The 27,436-nt window shown below is 47.2% G+C and overlaps 1 protein-coding gene across 4 annotated transcripts in view; it reads right to left on the reverse strand.

Moving 5' to 3' along the window:
- Window positions 1–27,436, reverse strand: part of LOC140207294 (uncharacterized) — a 52,657-nt gene that overhangs the window by 8,241 nt on the left and 16,980 nt on the right. For 2 of the 4 annotated variants that reach the window (XM_072275778.1, XM_072275781.1), the window contains 6 exons: window positions 24,220–24,315; window positions 23,393–23,464; window positions 22,551–22,670; window positions 8,014–8,130; window positions 6,765–6,917; window positions 704–820 (listed from right to left, as the gene is read on the reverse strand). In XM_072275778.1, coding sequence (XP_072131879.1) covers window positions 704–820; window positions 6,765–6,917; window positions 8,014–8,130; window positions 22,551–22,670; window positions 23,393–23,464; window positions 24,220–24,315 — 675 coding nt within the window. Of the gene's footprint in view, window positions 1–703; window positions 821–6,764; window positions 6,918–8,013; window positions 8,131–21,053; window positions 21,125–22,550; window positions 22,671–23,392; window positions 23,465–24,219; window positions 24,316–27,436 lie in introns of those variants that run through there. The other 2 variants (XM_072275779.1, XM_072275780.1) reach the window with 2 other exon arrangements.

A 27,436-nucleotide genomic window follows, 5' to 3' on the forward strand; every position in this document is an offset into this window, starting at 1 on the left:
ACGGTGAGGGGTATGTGTCGGTGTCACGGTGAGGAGTGTGTCGGTGTCACTGTGTTCGCAGGTTTAGCGTCAAGTTGTGGGGAGTATCGGTGTCACAGTGAGGGAACAGTCAATGTGACGGTGCGGAGAGCTTCGGGATCACGGTGTTGGAAGTGCCAATGTCACAGTGAGTGGTGTGGTGGTGTCACAGAGAGGGGATTGCCGGTGTCACAGTGATGTGAGAGTCGCTATCACGCAGATTGCTCTGTCACTGTTACAGTGAACGGTGTGTCGGTGTGACAATGAGCGGTTTATCAGTGTTACGGAAAGGGTTGTGGCGGTGTCACAGTGAGTGAAGTGTCGGTGTTACGGTGGAGGGCGTGTCAGTGTTTCTATGTGCAGTGTATAAGTGTCACGGTGAAGAGAGAGGCGGTGTCACAGTGAGGGAAGTGTCCGTGTCACAGTGAGGGGGAGTGTCAGTATCACGGTGTGGGCCGTGAGAATTTCACGGTGTGGGGACGGCCGGTGTCACGGTGAAGTGTGTTACTGTATCCTTGTGAGGGGAGACTCAGTCTTATGATGTGGGGTGTGTCGGTGTCACTGTGAGGGGTGTGTCGATGTCACTGTGGGAGGCGTGTCGGTGTCACGGTGAGGTTATGCGCTAACATTTCATCCCACTCTGTTTGTTTATGGTCTGACTCCTGCCGGAGCTCGTTCGACTCACCATGGATCGAGAGGCCGGCCACTATCGCGACGAGGATGGATGTAACGAGGCAGAGTAGGCAGATCTTATGGTACGCTCTATTTCCGATGTTTTCTTTCGACTCTTGTTTATGCGGACCTGTAGAGAGAACTTTCAGTTTGTGCGTGAATTCAGCCGTGACTCCCACTGGGACTCGCTTCCACCCACGATCCACGCTGTCTCCTTCCATCACGATCACCCTCTCCCTCTCTCAATCTCAGCTATTGTCAGCCGTCGTCGCTGAGAGTCCAAATTCCTTGGCTTGTGTTTGGCTGACGGGAGTCTGACGGATTCCAGAGATCAGTCGGATCTCCCCGGAGCCTCCTCCGCTCTATAGGAAGCAACCCATGTGTCCGACCTCTCGTTGTAACACATGCCATCGAATCCAGGCAGCATCCTGTTACACCTCTCTGGTGGGTACCCAGCGCCTTAACATACATCCGATAATCTGGTGACCAGAGCTGCATACGAAACGCCTGATTCATACTAACTGGTGATGTTTATAAAGTTGCAACATAACTCCCTGACATTTGTATTCAATGCCTCGACTAATAAAGACAAGAATTCCTTAAGCCTTCTTGAAGAGCAGATCGTATCTAACAAGCCTGATAGAGTTTTTTGAGAAGGTGACCGGGCATATAGATGAGGGTATCGATGTGGATGTGATCTCTATGGATTTTAGTAAGACATTTGACAAGGTTCCACACGGCAGGCTTATTGAGAAGGTCAGAAGGCATGAGATCCAGGGAGGTTTGGCCAGGTGGATTCAGAAAGGGCTTGCATGCAGAAGGCATAAGGTCGTGGTGGAGGGAATACATTCGGATTGGAGGGTTGTGACTCGAGGTGTCGCACAAGGATCCGTTCTGGGATCTCTACGTTTCGTGATTTTTATTAACGACCTGGATGTGGGGGTGGAAGGCTGGGTTGGCAAGCTTGCAGACGAAACACAGATAAATTGATTACGTGGAGCAAGGAAATGGCAGACCAATTGAATACCTACTTTGGTTCTGTCTTCACTAAGGAGGACATAAATAATCTTCCCTGAATAGTAGGAGACGGAGGGACTAGTGAGATGGAAGAACTGAGGGAAATACATGTTAGTAGGGAAGTGGTGTTAGGTAAATTGAAGAGATTAAAGGCAGATAAATCCCCAGGGCCAGATGGTCTGCATCCCAGAGTGCTTAAGGAAGTAGCCCAAGAAATAGTGAATGCATTAGTGATAATTTTTCAAAATTCTTTAGATTCTGGACTAGTTCCTGAGGATTGGAGGGAGGGTAATGCAACCTCGCTTTAAACGAGAGAGAGAGAGAGAGAGAGAGAGAGAGAGAGAGAGAGAGAGAGAGAGAGAGAGAGAGAGAGAGAGAGAGAGAGAGAGAGAGAGAGAGAGAGAGAGAGAGAGAGAGAGAGAGAGAGAGAGAGAGAGAGAAAGAGAGAGAGAGAACGGGGGAATTATAGACCGGTTCGCCTGACTTCGGTGGTAGGGAAAATGCTAGAGTCAAAGATGTGATAACAGCTCATTTGGAAAGCGGTGGAATCATCGGACAAAGTCAGCATGGATTTGTGAAAGGAAAATCATGTCTGACGAATCTCATAGAATTTTTTGAGGATGTAACTAGTAGAGTGGATAGGGGAGAACCAGTGGATGTGGTATATTTGGATTTTCAAAAGGCTTTTGACAAAGTCCCACACAGGAGAGTAGTGTGCAACCTTAAAGCACACGGTATTGGGGGTATGGTATTGCTATGGATAGAGAATTGGTTGGCAGATAGGAAGCAAAATGTGTGAATAAACGGTATCTTTTCAGAATGGCAGGCAGAGACTAGTGGGGTGCCTGAAGGCTCAGTGCCGGGACCCCAGTTGTTTACAATATATATTGATGATTTAGATGAGGGAATTCAATGCAGCATCTCCATGTTTGCGGATGACACGAAGCTGGGCGGCAGTATTAGCTGTGAGGAGGATGCTAAGAGGATGCAGGGTGACTTGGATAGGTTGGGTGAGTGGGCAAATTCATGGCAGATGCAACTTAATGTAGATAAATGTGAGGTTATCCACTTTGGTGCCAAAAACAGGAAAACAAATTATTATCTGAATGGCGGCCGATTAGGAAAAGGGAAGGTGCAACGAGACCTGGGTGTCATTATACAGCACTCATTGAAAGTGGGCATGCAGGTACAGCAGGCGGTGAAAAAGGCGAATGGTATGCTGGCATTCATAGCAAAAGGATTCGAATACAGGAGCAGGGAGGTACTACTGCAGCTGTACAAGTCCTAGGGAGACCACACCTGGAGTATTGTGTGCAGTTTTGGTACCCTAATGATATCTCAGGATATTTAGCCGTGACTTTGATCCAGAATGCCGGCAGAGATGTTATATCAAACATACTTTTCAGCCCGCCGTCATTTGTAAGCTTGAGGAGTTGATCTCCTTCCCGCGCTGACATGCATGTCGCGCGGGTAATGACGTCGTGTGCTTTCAAGCTCCTCAGTGACCGAGACAGTAAATGAGGACAGGTTCGGATGACTCCTATCGCTAAATTATATCGTTTTCTCCTGGCCCTGTAGCGCATGCTTTGCGGCCCGGTGATTGGGGACCACTGCCTTAATCTGAGGAAAGACATTCTTGCCGGAGTGGGTGTACAAAGAAGGTTCACCAGATTGATTCCTGGTATGGCAGAACTTTCATATGATGAACGACTGGATCGACTAGGCTTATACTCGCCGGAATTTAGAAGATTGAGGGGGAGATCTTATCGAAACGTATAAAATTCTAAAGGGATTTCACAGGCTAGATGCAGGAAGATTGTTCCCGCTGTTGGGGAAGTCCAGAACGAGGGGTCACAGTTTGAGGATAAAGGGGAAGCCTTTTAGGACCAAGATTAGGAAAAACTTCTTCACACAGAGAGTGGTGAATCTGTGAATTCTCTGCCACAGGAAACAGTTGAGGCCAGTTCATTGGCTCTATTTAAGAGGGAGTTAGATATGGCCCTTGTGGCTAAAGTGATCAGGGGGTATGGAGAGAAGGCTGGTACAGGTTTCTGAGTTAGATGATCAGCCATGATCATACTGAATGGCGGTACAGGCTCGAAGGGCCGAAGGGCCTACTCCTGCACCTATTTTCTATGTTTCCATGTTTCACTCCTGTCATCCTTTTTTTATTCACATAATTGAAGAATGCATTGGGGTTTTCCTTTACCCTACTCGCCAAGGCCTTCTTATGCACGCTTCTTGCTCTTCTCAGCCCCTTCTTAAGCTCCTTTCTTGTTTCCATATATTCCTCAATTGACCCATCTGATCGTTGCTTCCTCAACCACATGTATGCTGCCTTCGTCCACCTAACTAGATTTTCCACCTCACTTGTCACCCATGGTTCCTCCACCCTACCATTCTTTATCTTCCTCACCGGGACAAATTTATCCCTAACATCCTGCAAGAGATCTCTAAACATCGACCACATGTCCATGGTACTTTTCCGTCTACTCTACCCCATTCCACTCTCCCGTGATAAGACAGAAAACGAAACACTTTCAGCCCTATCTCACCGTGGTCAGACACAGTCTGCTGCTCTTCTTTCCCGTCAGATCACACAACACAGAGGTCAGATACGCAAGAAGCTCCCTCCACACCATCCTATCACACACTCCCGGGTGAAAAACAGAGAGACGTCTGCTCCATACCCTCCCACCATAAAATCGAGCGGTAAGGCATAGAGCACACTCCAGGGATCAGGCACAGTGTAGCTGCTTCAGCACCGTCTGATTACTGACACCTTGTGAAAGACATGGAGAGAAGCTCTCTTCCACTCTCCCGTGACACACGAGCAGGATCAGAAACAGACCCATCACAGACACCCGGAGTCAGTTATACAGTGTTGGTCTCCGCACGCCATTCAGTCACAGACTTCCTGATGGGTCAGACACACATTGCCTTCCATCCGCAATGACCCGTCACACGCTCTCGGGGAGAGACGAAGAATGACGCTGTTGTCTCACGGGCCCATCATACTCCCCCGGTGTCAGACACAGAGTTATGCTCCTTCCGCACTGTCCCGGGTTCAGCCTCAGACTGAAGCTTTCTCTGCACCACACTATCAGACACGCCTGGGTCAGACATGGAGTGAAGCTCCCTGCACACTGTCACATCACACAGTCCTGCGGGCACACACAGAGTCAACCTCCGCCCACACTACCCCGTTACACCCGCCCGTGATCAGATAGGAAATGAAATGCTCTCGGCACCACCCGACCGCATACTCCCGTGGTCCGACACAGTATGATGCTCCTTCTACCCCGTCACATCACACAACACAGGGGTCAGAAAACTAGAGATTCTCCCTCTGCATCGTTCTATCTCACACTTCTGTTATCAGACACAGAGCGGAACACCATCCAGGCACGCGTCAATGTTCCCGCTGTCAGTCACACACATGACCTCCCTCCCAAACGCACTCACCCACCACCCCACCTCCGCTATTCCTTCCCATCACACGCACACCGTGTCACAGAGTCCAATGATACACACACGGGGTGAGACACAGATTCAAGCTCCCTGCATACGGTCAGATCACAGACTAAAACGGTCAGGCGCAAATGGAATCTCTCTCTCCACGGTCTCAGCACACACTCTAGGCGTCAGACGTGGAGTGAAGCTCACGTCCACATTGTCAAATCATACACTCCGGGAATCAGACGCCGAGTTTAGTTCCCTCTACAAAGCCTCGTCACGTACTCCCTGCGTCAGAAACAGAGTGAATCTCTCTCTCATGGGCTTATCACACATTCCAGCGGTCAGACGTGGAGTGATGTTTCCTGCACACTGTCCAATTACACTCTTCCCGTGTCAGATTCTGGGTGTTACTCCTTCCCCACCGTTTCATTACACAGTCTCTGGGTCAGACACAGAGTGAAGCTACCTCCCCTCGGCCGCTCATACACTCCTTGAGTAAGATATCAGAATATAGATCCTTCCCCAAAGTCCAATCTCACACAGCCTTGTTCAGACACACTCTGAATCTCTCTCTCTCTGCAACCCCATCACACACTCCAGGGGTTAGACACGGAAAGAAATTCCCTTAGCGCACACGACAAATGTCAGAGGGAGACTGATTCTCCCTCTACATCTTCTCAACACACCACAGAGCAAACTGTCTGGCACAGAGGGAAGCTGCCTCCTCACCGTCCCATCACACACTCCCGAGAATAACACAGTGCGAATCTCCCTCCTCACGTCCAGTACCACACTCACGTGGTCAGACACAGAATGAATCTCCCTCTGCACGGCCACATCACACACCACCGAGTCTAACAAAGTGTGATTCTCCCTCCTTACGTTTCATCACACACTCCCTGGCAACTGTATCTGAACCGTCCCATCACACCCCCTTGTGTTCACACACAAAGTGAAGTTCCGCCCTCACTTCCCATGGCACACTCACGGGGTCAGACAACCTTCACAACATCCAATCACACAATCTGATGTAACATAAAGTGACCTCCCCTCTGCACTTTCCCATCACACACTCCCAGAGTCAGACACATTCTCTCTCTCTCTCTCTCTCTCTCTCTCCCCGATCCCATCAGACACAGAGTGAACGCCCCTCTGCACCGTCCCCTCACACACTCCCGGATTCAAAGTGAAACTCTCTCTCCACGGTGCCATAATACCATTCAGGGGTCAGACATGGAGTGAAGCTCTCTGGGCCCTGTCCGATCACACAGTCCGCCTGTCAGACACAGAGTGCAGCTGGATCCACCGTCACATCAGAATTTCCCGGAGTCAGAAGTTGTAATGTTACGTCACACAATCCCGTGGTCAGACACAGAGGGAATCCACCTCCACACCGTCCCGTCACACTCTCCTGGGTTCAGTGACAGAGTGAAACTTCCTCCACGCAGCACCATGACACACTCCCCCGTCAAACACAGAGGAAATCTCCTTCCACACCACCTCTTCACTACTCCCGATGTCAAACACAAAGTGACGCCTCCCCTGTCTGTGGCTGCCCTGTGATGAGGAGCGGGTTAAAGATGAGAATGATGCCTCACCTCTTCTGCTGGTCAACAATTCACAGATTTGAGCCTTGGTTTCGTTCACAGCTTTGTACTTCGTTTCCATCTCGTTGATCTCGGACTGAAGAATTGAGTTCAACTCATGGCAGTTTCGGTCGAGGGTGGTCTGAGACTGACGAATCTGTGATACTGAGAGAGATGGTGAAGGATGTTTAGCCTTTACAGTGACACGTGAGTCAGCATCACGTTACCGAGCGGGTCACAGAGAGTCTTGTGTCAGTGTCACGTTGAAGGTCGTCACAGTGAGTGGCGTCGGCCTGTCGTGTCACGCTGACGGGTATATTAATGTGTCGGTGAAGGTTACGTTGTTGTTCCAATGGGGGTCTCCGGCAATATCATGCGGGGCATATTCGAGTTGCTGTGAAGGACGTGGCGTGCCACCGTGATAGATGATTCTGTGCCCCGGCGAGAGTTGCTCCAGGCCGCAATGAAGTGTATCTCGATGTCAGGGCGAGGGAAATGTCAGAGGGGCTTGGTGGTGTCATGGTGAGTATCTGTGCGATGGTGTGGGGTGTGCTGGTCTCACAGAGAGGGGTGTGTCTTTGGCACGGTAAGAGGCGTGTCATTTCCACGGTGGGTGTGACGGTGCCAGGCTAAAGTGATTTGGTAGCACGTTAACAGGTTTGCTTGTGTCAGGATGAGGTGTGGGTAATTGCCTCAGTGAGCGGTGCATCGCTATTTTCGGCGATACTGCCTCGGTAAGGTTTGTTACATTGGCATCTGAGTCTTTGTCACGAGGCGGTGCTGAGCGGATCACCTTAAGGAATGTGATGTTGTCACGATGAAGAGCGTGTCGGTGTCATTGTGAGATATGTTTCGGTGTCGCCTTGACCAGTTTATCATTGACACGGTCAAAGGCTTGTCGCTGTTACAGTGAGGGGTTGGTTGCGGTCAGTGTGACGGCCATGTGTGTATCACGGCGATGCTCACGTCCTTGTCGTGGTTAGGAGTCTATCTGTGTCTCGTTGAAGGTCGTGACCGTGCTACGGTGACAGCATTGTTCATGTTATGGTGAATGGCCTGTCAGTGTCAGGATGAGTCTTGATTGTGTTACGGTGAAGGCCGTGTCCTTATCACGGTTAGAGGCTTGTCTGTTTTATGGTGGTAGGTTTTAATCCGTGTTACGGTCAGAGGGGTGTCCGTGTCACTGTGGTGTTTTGCAATAACAGTTTGTTCCACTCTCTTTATTTATGGTTTGCCTCCACCCGGAGACCGTTCCACTCACCATGGATCGAGAATGCTGTCACTGTCACGATGAGTGCGAACGTAACTAGGCAGAGTAGGCAGATCAGACAGTGCAGTCTCTTTCCGATCTTCAGTTTCGACTCCTGATCATGCGCACCTGTGCAGCGACCACAGGACCATAAGACCAAAAGATATAGGAGCAGAAATAGGCTATTCGGCCATCGAGTCTGCTCGGCCATTCAATCATGGGCAGATCTCATTCTTCCAGTCATCCTCTCTCCCCTGCCTTCTCCCATTACCCTTTGAAACGCTGGCTAATCAAGAGCCTATCTATCTCTGCCTGAAATGCATCCAATGACTTGGCTCCACAGCCGCTTGTGGCACCAAATTCCACAGATTTCTCACTCTCTGACTGAAGTAATTTCCCCACAACTCAGTTCTAAAAGGACGTCCTTCAATCCTGAAGTCGTGCCTTCTTGTCCTAGAATCCCCTACCATGGGAAATAAAATGTCCATGTCTAATCTGTTGAGGCTTTTGAGCATTCGGAACGTTTCTATGAGATCGCCTCTCATTCTCCTGATCACCGGGGAATACAGCCCAAGAGCTGCCCGATGTTCTTCATACAGCAACCCTTTCATTCCGGGAGTCATTCTCGTGAATATTCTCTGAACCCTGTCTTATGTCAGTTTATCCCAGGAGCTCAAATCACCACACACTACTCTAAGTGTGTCTCACGAGTGCCTTTTGCTGCCTCAACATCACATCCCTGCTCTTCTATTCTATAGCTCTATAAATGAATGTCAACACTTATAAACATATATAAACATATAACGATTACAGCAGGGAAACAGGCCATCTCGGCCCTTCTAGTCCATGCCGAACTCTTACTCTCACCTAGTCCACCGACCTGCACTCAGCCCATAACCTTCATTTATTTCCTGTCCATATATCTATCCAATTTAACTTTAAATGACAACATCGAACCTGCCTCGACAATTTTTTTCTGGAAGCTCTTTCCACACAGCTACCACCCTCTGAGTAAAGAACCCCCCCCCCCCCCCGCCCCTAAACTTTCGTCCTTTAACTCTCAGTTCATGTCCTCTTATGGAAAAGCCTATCCACGTCAACTCTATCTATCCCCCTCATAATCTTAAATACCTATATGAAGTCAGCCCACAACCTTCTACGTTCCAAAGAATAAATACCTAACTTGTTCAACCTTTCTCATTAACTAGAAGATGGAAACCTAGGCAGCATTTTAGTGAAACTCCTCTGTATTCTCTCAATTCTATTGACATCTTTCCGATATTTCGGTGACCAGAACTGTACACAATACTCCAAATTTGCCCTTACCAATGCCATATACAATTTCACCATTACATCCCAACTCGTATACTCAGTGCTCTAATTTATAAAGGCCAGCATACCAAAACTTTCTTCACCACCCTATCCACATGAGATTCCACCTTCAGGGAACTATGCGCCATTATTCTTAGATCCCTCTGTTCTACTGCATTCTTCAATGCCCTACTATTTACCATGTTTGTCTTATTTTGATTAGTCCTACCAAAATGTAGCACCTCACATTTATCAGCATTAAACTGCATCTGCCATCTTTCAGTCCACTCTTCTAAGTGGTCTAAATCTCTCTGCAAGCTTTGAAAACCTACTTCATTATCCACAACTCCACCTATCTTAGTATCATCTGCATACTTACTAATCCAATTTACCACTCCATCATCCACATCATTAATATATAAATGACAAACAACATTGGACCCAGTACAGATCCCGGAGGCACACCACTAGTCACCGGCCTCCAATCTGGCTCACAGTTATCCACCACTACACTCTGGTGTCTCTCATCCAGCCACTGCTGAATCCATTTTACTACTTCAATATTAATACCTAACGATTGAACCTTCCTAACCAACCTTCTGTGTGGGACCTTGTCAAAGGCTTTACTGAAGTCCATATAGACAACATTCACCGCTTTACCCTCGTCAATATTCCCAGTAACCTCTTCAAAAAATTCAATAGGATTTGTCAAACGTGACCTTCCACGCACAAATCCATGTTGACTGTTCCTAATCAGACCCTGTCTATCCAGATAATTATATATACCATCTCTAAGAATACTTTCCATCAATTTACCCACCACTGACGTCAAAGTCAGAGGCCGATAATTGCTAGGTTTACTCTTAGAACCCTTTTTAAGCAATGGAACAACATGAGCAATATGTCAATCCTCCGGCGCCATTCCCGTTTCTAATGACATTTGGAATATTTCTGTCAGAGCCCCTGCTATTTCCACACTAACTTTCCTCAATGTCCTAGGGAATATCCTGTCAGGACCAGGAGACTTATCCACTTTTATATCCCTTAAAAGCGCCAATACTGCCTCTTCTTTAATCATCATAGTTTCCATAACTTCCCTACCTGTTTCCCTTATCTTACACGATTCAGTATCCTTCTTCTTAGTGAATACCGAAGAAAAGAAGTTGTTCAGAATCTCCCCCATCTCTTTTGGTTCCACACATAGCTGTCCACTCTGATTCTCTAAGGGACCAATTTTATCCCTCACTATCCTTTTGCTATTAATATATCTGTAGAAACCCTTTGGATTTATTTTCACCTTACTTGCCAAAGCAATCTCATATCTTCTTTTAGCTTTTCTAATTTCTTTAAGTTTCTTTTTACATTCTTTATATTCCTCAAGCACCTCATTTACTCCATGCTGCCTATATTTATTGTAGATATCTCTCTTTTTCCGAACCGAGTTTCCAATATCCCTTGAAAACCATGGCTCTCTCAAACTTCTCCCTTTCCTTTCAACCTAACAGGAACATAAAGATCCTGTACCCTCAAAATTTCAACTTTAAATGTCCTTCATTTAGCTGTTATATCCTTCCCACAAAACAAATTGTCCCAATCCACTGCTTCTAAATCCTATCTCATCTCCTCAAAGTTAGACTTTCTCCAATCAAAAATCTGAACCCTGGGCCCAGTCCAATCCTTCTCTATAATCACATTGAAACCAAAGGTCTTGTGATCACTGGACCCGAAGTGCTCTCCAACAGATACCTCCGTCACCTGCCCTATCTCATTCCCTAACAGGATATCCAACACTGCCCCTTCTCTAATTGGTACCTCTATGTATCGCTGCAAAAAACTATCTTGCACACATTTTACAAACTCCAAACCATCCAGCCCTTTTACAGAATGGGCTTCCCAGTCAATGTGTGGACAATTGCAATCTCCCACAATCACAACCTTGTGCTGACAACAAATATCTGCCATCTCCTTACAAATTTGCTCCTCCAAGTCTCGCTCTCCATTGGGTGGTCTATAATACACCTAATTTATTTCGCTTTCTTCACCACCGACTGAACCTGAAGGTGGCTAATGTAACTCCACTTTTTAAAAAAGGAAGGAGAGAGAAACCGGGGAATTATAGACCGGTTAGCCTAACGTCGGTGGTGGGGAAACTGCTGGAGTCAGTTATCAAGGATGTGATAACAGCACATTTGGAAAGCGGTGAAAGGATCGGACAAAGTCAGCATGGATTTGTGAAAGGAAAATCATGTCTGACGAATCTCATAGAATTTTTTGAGGATGTAACTAGTAGAGTGGATAGGGGAGAACCAGTGGATGTGGTATATTTGGATTTTCAAAAGGCTTTTGACAAGGTCCCACACAGGAGATGAGTGTGCAAACTTAAAGCACACGGTATTGGGGGTAAGGTATTGGTGTGGGTGGAGAATTGGTTAGCAGACAGGAAGCAAAGAGTGGGAATAAACGGGACCTTTTCAGAATGGCAGGCGGTGACTAGTGGGGTACCGTAACGCTCAGTGCTGGGACCCCAGTTGTTTACAATATATATTAATGACTTGGATGAGGGAGTTAAATGCAGCATCTCCAAGTTTGCGGATGACACGAAGCTGGGTGGCAGTGTTAGCTGTGAGGAGGATGCTAAGAGGATGCAGGGTGACTTGGATAGGTTGAGTGAGTGGGCAAATTCATGGCAGATGCAATTTAATGTGGATAAATGTGAAGTTATCCACTTTGGTGGCAAAAATAGGAAAACAGATTATTCTCTGAATGGTGGCCGATTAGGAAAAGGGGAGGTGCAACGAGACCTGGGTGTCATTATACACCAGTCATTGAAAGTGGGCATGCAGGTACAGTAGGCGGTGAAAAAGGCGAATGGTATGCTGGCATTTATAGCGAGAGGATTCGAATACAGGAGCAGGGAGGTACTACTGCAGTTGTACAAGGCCTTGGTGAGACCACACCTGGAGTATTGTGTGCTGTTTTGGTCCCCTAATCTGAGGAAAGACATCCTTGCCATAGAGGGAGTACAAAGAAGGTTCACCAGATTGATTCCTGGGATGGCAGGACTTTCATATGAAGAAAGACTGGATGAACTGGGCTTGTACTCGTTGGAATTTAGAAGATTGAAGGGGGATCTGATTGAAACGTATAAGATCCTAAAGGGATTGGACAGGCTAGATGCAGGAAGATTGTTCCCGATGTTGGGAAAGTCCAGAACGAGGGGCCACAGTTTGAGGACAGAGAGGAAGCCTTTTAGGACCGAAATTAGGAAAAAACTTCTTCACACAGACAGTGGTGAATCTGTGGAATTCTCTGCCACAGGAAACAGTTGAGGCCAGTTCATTGGCTATATTTAAGAGGGAGTTAGATATGGCCCTTGTGGCTACGGGGGTCAGGGGGTATGGAGGGAAGGCTGGGGCGGGGTTCTGAGTTGGATGATCAGCCATGATCATAATAAATGGCTGTGCAGACTCGAAGGGCCGAATGGCCTACTCCTGCACCTATTTTCTATGTTTCTATGTTTCTATGAAGGACTCAGAGTTTATTATTTTTCACAGCTGTGTTATTATTTGCCTGCTTTGTTCTTTTCTTCAAACATTGGATACATGACGGGCTAAGCTCTTCCGTTTCTCCAACTGTATCTGTGACTGATCTATGTCGCATTGAGATTTTTTTTGCCAGTTCTCGACATGATCCACAACACCGCCCATCTTCGTATCTGATACAACTCACGAATGCACCCATCTACAATTTCATTAAGATCATTTTTATACATCACAGACAGGAGGTTGAATGAACTTCCAGAGAGGTGTTCGAGGCAGATGAGTTAGCAATTTGAAAATATTGGGCGAATGACACCTGACGCTTGCAGAATGGTGTCACTACGGCGAACTCTGACCTGCTAACCAACTCTCCACCCACACCAATACCTTACCCCCAATACCGTGTGCTTTAAGTTTGCACACTAATCTCCTGTGTGGGACCTTGTCAAAAGCCTTATGAAAATCCAAATATACCACATCCACTGGTTCTCCCCTATCCACTCTACTAGTTACATCCTCAAAAAATTCTATGAGATTCGTCAGACATGATTTTCCTTTCACAAGTCCATGCTGACTTTGTCCGATCATTTCACCGCTTTCCAAATGTGCTGTTATCACATCCTTGATAACTGACTCCAGCAGTTTCTCCACCACTGACGTTAGGCTAACCGGTCTATAATTCCCCGGTTTCTCTCTCCCTCCTTTTTTAAAAAGTGGAGTTACATTAGCCACCCTCCAATCCTCAGGAACTAGTCCAGAATCTAACGAGTTTTGAAAAATTATCACTAATGCATCCACTATTTCTTGGGCTACTTCCTTAAGCACCCTGGGATGCAGACCATCTGGCCCTGGGGATTTATCTGCCTTCAATCCCTTCAATTTACCTAACACCACTTCCCTACTAACATGTATTTCGCTCAGTTCCTCCATCTCACTGGACCCTCTGTCCCCTACTATTTCCGGAAGATTATTTATGTCCTCCTTAGTGAAGACAGAACCAAAGTAATTATTCAATTGGTCAGCCATGTCCTTGCTCCCCGTAATCAATTCACCTGTTTCTGTCTGCAGGGGACCTACATTTGTCTTTACCCGTCTTTTCCTTTTTACATATCTATAAAAGCTTTTACAGTCCGTTTTTATGTTTCCTGCCAGTTTTCTCTCATAATCTTTTTTCCCCTTCCTAATTAAGCCCTTTGTCCTCCTCTGCTGAACTCTGAATTTCTCCCAGTCCTCAGGTGAGCCACTTTCTCTGGCTAATTTGTATGCTTCTTCTTTGGAATTGATACTATCCCTAATTTCTCTTGTCAGCCACGGGTGCACTACCTTCCTTGATTTATTCTTTTGCCAAACTGGGATGAACAATTGTTGTAGTTCATCCATGCGATCTTTAAATGCTTGCCATTGCATACCCACCGTCAATCCTTTAAGTGTCATTTGCCAGTCTATCTTAGCTAATTCACGTCTCATACCTTCAAAGTTACCCCCGTTTAAGTTCAGAACCTTTGTTTCTGAATTAACTATGTCACTCTCCATCTTAATAAAGAATTCCACCATATTATGGTCACTCTTACCCAAGGGGCCTCTCACGACAAGATTGCTAATTAACCCTTCCTCATTGCTCAAAACCCAGTCCAGAATAGCCTGCTCTCTAGTTGGTTCCTCGACATGTTGGTTGAAAAAACCATCCCGCATACATTCCAAGAAATCCTCTTCCTCAGCACCTTTACCAATTTGGTTCACCCAATCTACATGTAGATTGAAGTCACCCATTATAACTGCTGTTCCTTTATTGCACACATTTCTAATTTCCTGTTTAATACCATCTCCGACCTCACTACTACTGTTAGGTGGCCTGTAAACAACTCCCACCAGCGTCTTCTGCCCCTTAGTGTTACGCAGCTCTACCCATATCGATTCCACATCTTCCCGGCTTATGTCCTTCCTTTCTATTGCGTTAATCTCTTCTTTAACCAGCAACGCCACCCCACCTCCCCTTCCTTCATGTCTATCCCTCCTGAATATTGAATATCCCTGTACGTTGAGCTCCCATCCCTGGTCACCCTGGAGCCATGTCTCTGTGATCTCAACTATATCATAATCATTAATAACAATCTGCACTTTCAATTCATCCACTTTATTACGAATGCTCCTTGCATTGACACACAAAGCCTTCAGGCGCTCTTTTACAACTCTCTTAGCCCTTATACAATTATGCTGAAAAGTGGCCCTTTTTAATGCTTGCCCTGGATTTGTCGGCCTGCCACCTGTACTTTTCTCCGTAGTACTTTTTGTTTCTACCCTCACGTTACACCCCTCTGTCTCTCTGCACTGGTTCCCATCCCCCTGTAGTGAACTAACCTCCTCTCGCCTAACCTCTTTAATTTGATTCCCACCCTGACAAATACCCTGAGAAATCAGATACCTATCAATCTCCTCCTGAAACACCCTCCATGATCGGACCTCCACAGCTGTTTGTAGCAACGGATTCCATAGGTCCAGGACCCTGTGGCTAAAACATTTCTCCTCATCGTTGTTTTAAATGGATATGCTCTTATCCTAAGACTGCGGCCTCTTGTCCTGGACTCACCCACCAAGGGAAACAGCCTTTCCACATCTACTCTGTCCAACCCTTTCAACATTCGAAATGTTTCTATGATAACGTCACTCATTCTTCTGTACGCTAATGAATACAGTACAAGAGCCGACACAAGTTCCTCCCATCTTAGCCCCTGCATTCCAGGAATAATCCTGGTGAATCTTTCCTGAACCCTCTCCAACATCAGTACATCCCTTCGAAGATAGGGGGCGCAAGACTGCACACAGTTTTCCAAATGAGGTCACACCAGTGCCCCATAGAGACTCAGCAACACCTCCTTTCTCTTACGCATTATTTCTCTTGAAATGAATGCTAATGTAGCATTTGCTTTCCTCACAGCCGATCCAAGCTGGTGGGTAACCTTTACGGTATCCTGAACGAGGACCCCCCCCCCCCCAAGTCCCTTTGCACTTTTTGAATTTTCTCCCCATCTAAACAATAATCTGCCCGATTATTTCTTCTTCCAAAATGTACAGCCGTACACTTCTGTGGAAGAAAATATCAAGGCCTTACATTGTAATGGGCATTGAGGGAGCTAATGATTTGTTTTAAAATGTGAATTCGAAGTTTACAATCATTTATCTGTAACTAATGTACTCTGTGTGACTGAACTGTGCCTCGCAACCGAGATATAAAAATAATTGCATCTGTACTTCCTTGTTCTGAGAATTTTTATGTGTCCGCGGTTGAGCCAGCTGGCCTGAGAACTAACACTTCAGTAAAATGTGTAGCTGCTCAGGCACATATTTCTGCTACTTTGCTATTCGGTAGCGTTCTCTGAAAATGCTAGACAAAAGTTCAAATAAGGAATTATCTGACCATACAATGTCCTGAAGCACGTGACCTTTACTTCTGTAAAAAAAAAATTCAACACAAGTGTCTCTTGTCACGTACCGTTGATGTATAAATATCACTGAGTTTTCTTGTCTGAGGGAGCTCCAGGATCCCGATTTTAGGGGCTGTGCTCCCCATGATATCATGTGACAAATAAAGAATTTTCTACGGCTCTCTCACTCCGGGTCCGAGCATCGTTTGTCCGCGACAATTTCCTAACATTGTATCTCATCTGCCATTATTTTTTTTTTTGCCCACTCTCCAAAACTGACCATGTCCCTGTGCAACTTTTCCGTTTGTTCAACACTTCCTGCTCCTCCACATATCATGGTGTCATCCGTAAAATAGACACACCTCCGAATATTATTACCACCACACACATATAACCATATAACCATATATCAGTTACAGCACGGAAAGAGGCCATCTCTGCCCTTCTAGACCATGCCGAACGCTTACTCTCACCTAGTCTCACCAACCTGCACTCAGCTCATAACCCTCCATTCCTTTTCTGTCCATATACCTATCCAATTTTTCTTTAAATGACAATATCGACCCAGCCTCAACCACTGCTACTGGAAGCTCGTTCCACACAGCCACAACTCTCTGTGTAAAAACGTTCCTCCTCGTGTTACCCCTGAACTTATGCCCCCTAACTCTCAAGTCATGTCTGCTTGTTTGAATCTACCATGCTCTCCTACACAACGCTTCTATTTGTGACTTTGTATGAACTTTAACATTATTTATTTTCACCCCCGCTCCACTATCTTCTCTGACACTCTGGTTCCCATCCCCCGGCGAATCTAATTTAAACCCTCCCCAATAGCACTATCAAACCTCCCTGCAAGGATATTGGTCCCTTTGCAGTTTAGGTGTAACCCGTCTCTCTTGTACAGATCCCACCTGCCCCAGAAGAGGTCCCAATGATACTGAACTCTGAAACTCTGCCCCCTACACTACTACCTCAGCCACTTGTTAATCTGCCATAGCATCCTATTCTTTCCCCCACTGTCACGTAGCACAGGTAGCAATACCGAGATTACCACCCTTGAGGTCCCGCATTTTAAATTCCTACCAAGCTCTCTATACTCACTCTTCAGGACCTCCTCTCTCTTTCTTCCTACGTCATTGGTACCGATGTGCACCATGACATGTGGCTGTTCACCCTCCCACTTTAGAATGCTGTGCAAGCGATCAGAGACATCCCTGACCCTGGCACCCGGGAGGCAGCAAGCTATCCGGGAGTCTCTGTCACGACCACAGAACCGCCCTTCTGTACCTATAACTATCGCGTCCCCTATCACTACCGCTCTCATCTTCTTCAACCCTTCCTTCTGCACTGAAGAACCAGACCCAGTGCCAGAGATCCGGCTGCCTCAGCTTGTCCCAGGTAAGCCATCCCCCCCAACAGTATCCAACTCGGTATACTTGTTGTAGGAATTTCATCCAATTCTGCTCTACCGTCCTTCCATCTAGCTTACTTTCCCATTCGATTTGGGCCAGTTCATCACTCATACCACTGTAATTAACTTTGTTCCACTGAAATATTGTTACACCTGGCACCAACTTCTCCTTTTCAAATTTGAAACTGAACTTAATCGCCTCAGATTCATTACACAGCACCCAATCCAAAACAGCCGATCCCCTGGTGGGCGTATGGACATGTTGCTCCAAAACGCCATCCCGTGGGCATTCTATAATCTCCCTTTCCTGAGATCGAGTACCTTCCTGACTTTCCCAATCCACTTTCATATTAAAATTCCCCATAATTATCTTGACAATTTCCTTCTGTCACGCTTTTTGTATTTCCAGCTCTAACTGGTAGTCCACATCCCGGCTGTTGTTTCGAGGCATGTATATAACTGCTGCTGTTAGTGTCTTTTTATCCTTGCCATTTCTTAACTTCACAAAGAAGTTGAAAAGCAGGACCTCAAAGGTAGGAATCTCGGGAATATTCCCTGTGCCACGTGACAGTGAGTATAGGAATTGAATGAGGTGGAGGATAAATGAGTGGCTGAGAGATTGGAGGAGGGGAGCAGGGATTTAGACTTCTGGATCACTAGGACTTCTTCTGGGGCACATGTGACCTGTACAAAAATGAGGAGTTGCACTTGAATCCGAGGTGGATCAATATCCTGGCGGAAAGATTTGCTAAGCTACTGGGGAGATTTTACACTAGAATTCCTAGGGGTTGGGAACCAAACTGAAGAGATGGAGGAAAGGGATTTTGACTCACAAACAGAGAAAGCTTGGAGACAGTGCGAAAGGGGAGGATAGGCAGATGATGGAGAAGGTACGCGCCCTGACTGATGGCTTGAGATGTGTTGAAATTAATACGAGGAACATTATGAATAAAGCGGATGAGCTCAGAGCATGGATCAGCACTTGGAGCTACGATGCTGTGGCCATTACATAAATTTGCGGAGTGCAGAGCCAGGAATAGCTACTTCAAGTGCGAGCTTTAAATGTTTCAGAAAGGATAGAGAGGGAGGAAAAAGAGGTGGGTGTTGATCAGAGATAGTGTTACGGCTGTGGAAAAGGAGGAAGTCATGGAGGAGTTGTCTACGGAGTCTCTGTGGGTGGAGGTTAGAAACAGGAAGGGGTCAATAACTCCACTGGGTATTTTTTATAGACTACACAATAGTAACAGGGACATCGAGGAGCAGATAGGGAGACAAATTCTGGAAAGGAGTAATAAAAACAGGGTTGCTGTGGTAGGAGGTTTTAATTTCCCAAATAATGATCGGCATCCCCCTAGTGTGAGGGGTTCAGGTGGGGTAGAGTTTGTTAGGTGTGTTCAAGAGGGTTTCTTGACACAATATGTGGATAAGCCTACAAGAGGAGAGGCTGTACTTGATCTGGTATTGGGAAATGAACCTGGTCAGGTGTCAGGTCTCTCAGTGGGAGAACATTTTGTAGATAGTGATCACAATTCTCCCTCCTTTACCATAGCATTGGGGAAGGATAGGAACAGACAAGTTAGGCAACCGTTTAATTGGAGTAAGGGGAAATATGAGGCTATTAGGTAGGAAGTTGGAAGATAAATTGGAAACAGGTTTTCTCAGGGAAACGTACGGAAGAAATGTGGCAAATGTTCAGGGAATATTTGCGTGGGGTTCTGAGTACGTACGTTCCAATGAGACATGGGAAGGATGGTAGGGTATAAGATCCGTGGAATAGAAGGGCGGTTTTAAATCTCGTCAAGAAGAAAAGAAGAGCTTACGAAAGATTCAAAAAACTCGGCAATTATTTTTATAAATGACCTCGATGAGGAAGTGGAGGGATGAGTTAGTAAATTTGCTGAGACACAAAGGTTGGTGGTGTTGTAGATAGTGTGGAAGGCTGTCAGAGTTTAAAACGGGACATTGATAGAATTTAAAATTGGGCTATAAGTGGCAAATGGAGTTTAACCTAGATAAGTGTGAGGTGGTTTATTCTGGTAGGCCAAATATGATGGCAGAATATAGCATTCATGCAAGACTCTTGGCACTGTGGATGATCAGAGGGATTTTGAGGTCCGAGTCCATAGGACACTCAAAGCTGCTCCGCAAGTTGACTCCATGGTTAAAAACGCATAAAATATATTGGCCTTCATCAATCGTGGGGCTGAGTTTAAGAGCCGAGAGTTAAAGTTGCAGCTATGTAGGGTCCTGGTCAACCGTACTTGGAGTACTGTGCTCAGTTTTGGTCACTTCACTCGAGGAAGGATGTGGAAACCACAGAAACGGTGAAGAGAGGATTTACAAGGATGTCGCATGAACTGCGGAGCATGCCTTATGAGAATAGGTTGAGAGAATTGGCCTTTTCTCCTTGGAGCGACGGAGGACGAGAGGTGACCTGATAGAGGTGTACAAGACAATGAGAGGCATTGATCGTGTGGATTGTCAGAAGCTTTTCCACGGGCTGAAATGGCAGCCACGACAGGGCATAGTTTTGAAGTGCTTGGAAGCAGGTACAGAGGAGATCTCAGGGGTAAGTATTTTTTTCCTTTTTTTTTACACAGAGAGTGGTGAGTATGTGGAATAGGCTGCCGGTGGCTGTAGTGGATACGGAAACGATTGTTTTGTTTTTTTAAGAGACTCACAGTTGGCTACTTGAAGCTTGGAAAACTGGTGTATAAAGGCTGTAATTAATCTAGTCAAGAAGAGAAGAAATGCTGACAGAAGGATTAGAGAGCCAGGGAATGTTAGACACCTAAAAATTATAAGGCTAACTGGAAGCAGCTTAAGAAGGTAATTAGGAGGGCCAGAACGGAAGATGAGAAGGACTGGGCGGGCAGGATTAAGGAAAACCCCAAGGCATTCTACAAGTATGTGAACAGCAAGAAGATAAGACTTGAAAGTATAGGACCTATCAATTGTGACAGTGTGAAAGTGTATATGGAATCGGAGGAAACAGCAGAGGTACTTAATGAATACGTTACTTCAGCATTCACTATGGAAAAGCATCTTGGTAATTGTTGTCATGACTTGCAGCAGACTGAAAAGCTTGAGCATGGAGATATTAAGAAAGAGGATGTGCTGGAGCTTTTGGAAAGCATCAAGTTGGATAAATCGCCGGGACCAGATGAGATAGAAGTATAGAAACACAGAAAACCTACAGCACAATACAGGCCATTCGGTCCACAGTGTTGTGCCGAAAATGTCCCTACCGAAGAAATTACTCGGCTTACCTATAGCCCCCTATTTTACTAAACACCATGTGCTGATCCAGAAGTCTCTTAAAAGACCCTATCGTATCCGCCTCCACCACTCTCTGAGTAAAATCCTTACCCCTGACGTCTCCTCTGTGCCTACACCCCAGCACCTTAAGCCTGTATCCTCTTGTGGCAACCATTTCAGCGCTGTGAAGAAAAAAAAAACTCTTACTTTCCATATGATCATTCCCTCTCATCATCTTATACATCTCTATCAGGTCACCTCTCATTCTCCGTCGCTCCAAGGAGAAAAGGCAGAGTTCACTCAACCTATTCTCATAAAGAGGCTCCCAAATCCAGGCAACATCCTTCTAAATCTCTTCTGCACCTCTTCCGTGGCTTCCATATCCTTCCTTTAGTGAAGCGACCAGAACTGAGCACAGTACACAAAGTGTAGTCTGACTAGGGTCCTTTATCGCTGCAACATTACCACTAGGCTCCTAAATTTAATTCCACGACTGTTGAAGGTTAATACACTGTACGCCTTCTTAACCACAGAGTCAACCTACTCAGCTGCTTTGAGTGTCCGATTGACTCGGACCCCAAGATCCCTACGATCCTCCACAATGCCAAGAGACTAACCATTAAAGTTAGATTCTGCCATGTTATTTGACTTGCCAAAATGAACCACCTCACACTTATCTCTGTTAAACTCCATCTGCCACTTCTCAGCCCAGTTTGGCATCCCATCAAGGTCCCGTCATAACCTCTGACAGCCCCCGACACTATCCACAGCACGTCCAACCTTTGTGTATACAGCAACCTTACTCACCCACCCCTCCACTTCCTCACCCGGGTCACTTATAAAAAATACGAAGAGTAAGGGTCCCAGAACAGATCCCTGAGGCACTCCACTGGTGACCGACCTCCATGCAGAATATCACCCGTGTACAACCACTCTTTGCCTTCTGTGGACAAGCCAGTTCTGTATCCACAAAGCAATGACCCCTTGGTCACCATGCCTCTTTACTTTCTCAATAAGTCTTGCCTTACCAAATGCTTCGCTGAAATCCATATACTCTATATCTACTGCTCTTACTTCATCAATGTGTTTAGTCACATCCTCAATAAATTCAATCAGGCACGTAAGGCACGACCTACCCTTGACAAAGCCATGCTGACTATTCCTAGTCATATTATACCTCCTCAAATGTTCATAAATCCTGCCTCTCAGAATCTTCTCCATCAGCTTACCAACCAGTGAGGTAAGACTCACTAGTCTATAATTTCCTGGGCTATCTCTGCTCCCTTTCTTGAATAAAGGAACAACATCCGCAACCCTCCAATCCTCCGGAACCTCCCCCGTCCCCATTGATGATGCAAAGATGATTACTGCGTACAGTTATTTAGCATTGACTTGGAGAATCGAGGAACAGGGAGCCCAGGTCCCAAGTGAGAAGGGAAAGGGATTTAATTGGGGAGCCGAGTGACATCTTTTGGTTACCCAGATGGTGGTCAGTCTGTGGAATGAGCTGACAGAGAACGTGGTCGAAGCAGATGCATCAGAAAATTGGTCATTTGGGTGTAAGGCAAGTGACCCCTCCAAAACGACGTCATTTTTACTGTCTCTGACCTGTTTGTGCAGTGTTTGGCAGCACGCCGGGACCTGAGGCAATGGGAGGACCCTCGTCCACATCGATGAGGGGTTCCTCTTTCCGAAAGTACAGTTCCGAGTAGGTGGAGTTCAGACCGTCTGGGAGAGAGAGTCGGACAGGCAGATGAGGAAGAGAGTGAGAGGAATAGAGAATGGAGGAGGGAGTCGGGAAGAGAGAGAAGAGAGATGGGGTGAGGGAACAGTCAGAGGAATAAGTGAGGGGTAGAGAAGGATTGAGACAGCGAGAGAGAGGGTGAGGGAGAAGGGGAAGAGAGAGGATAGAGACGTAGAGACAGAGAGAGTGTGAGTGACAAGGGAGAGATTGAGAGAGAGGAGACGGGTTGAGAGAGGGTGAGGCAGGAGAGAGAAGGGAAAAGAAGGAAAAGAGAATGTGGTTAGAAAAGGGAGAGAGTGGTTATGGTTTTATACCGCTCCCTCATCACTGTTTCTCCCACTGGGTCCCTCTGCATATCCCTTTCTCGGCGCTAACTCAGCACCACCACCCCCGACCCACAGCGCTCCCTCCTCATGGCCACTTCCTCCACAGGCCCATCCCATGCTATCTTACCCCACCGATCCTTGCACAGCACTCTCTCCTCAAACCATCCCACTGCGCTCCCTCTATTGCGCCCCTCCCAGGGTGCAATATTCCTCACCGACCATCAAACAGAGTTCCCTCTTCATCGTATTTCTCACGCGTTCTCTCCGTCTTATTTTGGAACAGTTAACCATTCCGGTTAGTTGGGCGCTTGCCCTGAGATCTGTCGAAAGGACTGGACACACATTCTAAAAACAGTCAAAACAACAAAGATGAAACTGACCGCGATCAGTCCGGACCCGGGGCTCAGAGACGGTCTTGAAATTAATTTCACCGTACGATACATCATGTTCAGCTGGGGATAGAACAGTAAGGGTCAGACACAGAGTAAAACTCCTTCCACATAGTCCCATCGCACACACCTGGAGTCACACGCTGTCATCACAGACTCCGGGATCAAACCACCACCCCATCGCCTTGAGGATTCCCGAGGCCAAACATAGAGTGAAACTCCCTCCAAAATGTCCAACCCACATTCCAGGGGTCAGACACAGAGTGAAGCTCCCTCCTGACCGTCCCATCACACACTCCCGAGGTCAGACACAGAGTGAATCTCCCGCCACACCGTCCCATCACACACTCCGGGGTCAGACAAAGAGTGAATCTCCCGCCACACCGTCCCATCACACACTTCCAGGGTCAGGCACAGAGAGAGGCTCCTTCCACCCCGTCCCATCAGACACACCCGGCGTCAGACACAGAGTGAATCTCTCTCCACACCGTCCCATCACACACTCCTGGGGTCAGCCACATAGTGAAGCTTCGTCCACGCCGTCCCATTACACATTCATGGGGTTAGACATGGACTGAAGCTGCCTCAACACCGTCCTATCACTCACACCCAAGGACAGACAGAGACTGAAGCTCCCTCCACACCGTCCCATCACACACTCCCGGGTCAGACACAGAGTGAATCTCCCTCCACACCGTCGCATCACACACTCCCGGGGTCAGCTGCAGAGTGAATCTGCCTTCGCACCGTCCCATCACACACGCCCGGGGTCAGACACAGAGTGAAACTCCCTCCCTCCCTGCTTCTGCCCTACTCACCTCGGGATGGAGACCGTGAGTCCGTGTTTGTGATCTTCACATTCATGTATGTCTCCCTGTCGTCCATCCCGTCGAGAATTTTCTGCGTTCTCAGCTCTGAAAGGGGAAACGACCGTTGTCAGAGGAAGCCCGTGTTGACAGGGTGTCAGACCGACACCAGCAAACATCAGATGAAGGGATTATAAAGAGAGAGGCCGAGATCAGGGACCGGAAGTGCCGGGCAGGACGAAGGTTGAAGGTGTGAGAGCGGGTGAGAGGTGAGAGTGGCGGGGGAAGGAGTTGTGTCAAAGGGGAGAAAGACGGGGAGGGGAGAAGGAGAGAGATTTGGAGGAGTTCGAGAGAGAGAGAGAGAGAGAGAGAGATGGATGATGGAGGGATATATGTCACTCATGCAGAGCATCTATTGCCCTGGAGAAATATATCTCCAGGTACGAACACCCAACACCCACCGAAGCAAGAAAGCCCCCACTCCCGAGTGAAATGAACAGGTCCTCACTGTCTCTCTCTCTCTCTCTCTAATCTGCACCCAATTTACACCTGAAGAAGTCGCCAAAAACAGTTTACCCTTTTTAGACTGTGCAATGTTTAACAAAAAAATGGGTATGTGGTCATTGAAGTTTACAGGAAGCGCACGCTGATCGGTATCTACAGTTTGACTCTCATCTCCAATTAGAACATAACTTGGGCGTTATCAGTATTTCAGAGAAGTCTTGAAAGCGTGCGGATACTCTGACTGGTTCTTCATCAAGACAGCAAAACAATAACAGGGACGTCAACCCAAAAGAGGGATTTCAGGAGCTATTTCAAACACCCTCCACTACTTCCTGTCTATCCCTTTCGCTCTCTGCATGTCACTGTCTCCCTATCTATCCCCATGAATGTACCTATCCCGCTTGAGGTTCGCACCTCTCTCCCTCCCTCTGTCGACCCCCTCTCGCCGTGTGCCTTTCCATCTCACTTCCCTCCTCACTAAGCCTTCCCTTTCTATCGCCACACCCTCTGAACACCACCTTCACTCTGCCCATTCCCTCCCGCGCACACTGATCGTTCACCTCACGGAAGTGACAGGGTCGTTTCCAGGAAAGTTGCCGCCTTCTGACCATCTGTGATCGGTCACATTCTCCACAGTCAGTAAGGGCGAAGGCGGAAGGAGAAGTGAGGTTTGGAAATGAGGGGGGATTTGGCGAAGAGGGTGGTGGTGTGCAGCGATGTGATACAGCGGCTGTATGCGTGTGTGTGTGTGTGTGCGTGTGGATGTGTGTGTGAGAGAGAGAGAGAGAGAGAGAGAGAGAGAGAGAGATCCTCGGCATCGGCAGAATAAACACTCAAACACTCCCGGAGTCAGATACAAAGTGAAGCTCCCTCCACACCGTCTCATCACACTTCCCCGGAGTCAGACACAGCGAAATGCTACCACCGCAGCGTCCCATCACACACTCTCGGGGTCAGACTCAGAATAAAGCTCCTTCCATCCCTACCCAGCACACAGTCCGGGGGTGAGACGCAGAGCGAATCTCTCTCCATACCTTCCCATCACACACTCACGGGGTCAGACACAGAGCGAAGCTCCCTCCACGGGAAATGAGAGTCAAACCGTAGATACCGATCAGCGTGCGTTGGTTTCCTGTAAACTTCAATATCCACATAGCCATTTTGTTCGTTAAACATTCAATAGTCTATGAAGGGCAATCTGTTCTTCGCGACTTCCTCTGCTGTAAACTTGGTGCATCACACACTCACGTAGTTAGACAGAGAGAGAATTTCCCTTCATGCCGTCCCATCACACGCTGCCGAGGTCACACACAGAGTGAAACTACCTCCACGCTGTCCCATCACGAACTCCCAGGAACAGACACAGAGTGAAGCTCACGTCACACCGTCCCATCACACAATCCCGGCAAAGTGAAACTCCCTCCGCACTTTCCCATCACACACTCACGAAGACACACAGAGAGAAGCTCCCTCCACGCCTCTCCGTCAAGCACTCCCGGGGTCAGACTCTCAGTAAACCTCCATCCACCCCGTCAAATCAGACACACCGGGGGTCAGACACAGAGTGAATCTCCCTCCACACCGTCCCATCACACACTCCCGGGGTCAAACACAGAGTGAATCTCCCTCCACACCGTCCCATCACACACTCCCGGGGTCAGACACAGAGTGAATCTCCCTCCACACCGTCCCATCACACACTCCCGGGGTCAGACACAGAGTGAATCTCCCTCCACACCGTCCCATCACACACTCCCGGGGTCAGACACAGAGTGAATCTCCCTCCGCACCGTCACATCACATACTCCCGGGGTCAGACACAGAGTGAATCTCCCTCCGTACCGTCACATCACACACTCCCTGTGTCAGACACAGAGTGATGTTCAGTCCACACTGTCTCCTCATACACTCCCGAGGTCAGGATGCAGAGTAAAGCTCTGACAACACTGTCTCTTCGCACACTGCCAAGAAGATACACAGACTAATGCTGGCTGCACACCGTTCCGTCACACTCTCCCGGGACCGGACACAGTGTGAATCTCCCTCCATCGAACCATAGATCCATAGAACATTAGACCCTTCTTGGCTGTGCCGGACCATTTTTCTGCCTAGTCCCGCTGACCTTCATCTGGATCATATGCCTCCATACATCTTTCATTCATGTACCTGTCCCAGTTTTTCTTAAAAGTTAAAAGTGAGTGCGCATTCACCACTTCATCTGGCAGCTCATTCCACACTCCCACCATTCTCTGTGTGAAGAAGCGCCCCCCGCAATGTTCCCTTTAAACTTTCCCCCCTTCACCCTTAACCCATGTCCTCTGTTTTTTTTTCTCTCCTAGCCTCAGTAGAAAAAGCCTGCTTGCATTCACTCTGCCTATACCCATCATAATTTTATATACCTCTATCAAATCTCCCCTTATTCTTCTACGCACAGGGAATAATGTCCTAGCCTATTCAACCTTTCTCTGTAACTCAGTTTCTCACGTCCCGGTAAAATCCTTGTAAACATTATCTGCGCTCTTCCAACCTTATTAATATCCTTGCTGTAATTAGGCGATCACAACTGCAGACAATACTCCGAATGCGGCCTCACCAATGTCCTATACAACCTCACCATAACAGTCCAACTCCTGTACTCAATACTTTGATTTATAAAGGGCAATGCTCCAATAGGTATCGTTACTACCCTATCTACTTGTGCCGCAATTTTCAGGGAATTTTGTAT

This window comes from Mobula birostris, chromosome 13 (assembly GCF_030028105.1).
Source record: "Mobula birostris isolate sMobBir1 chromosome 13, sMobBir1.hap1, whole genome shotgun sequence".
Lineage (NCBI taxonomy): Eukaryota > Metazoa > Chordata > Chondrichthyes > Myliobatiformes > Myliobatidae > Mobula > Mobula birostris.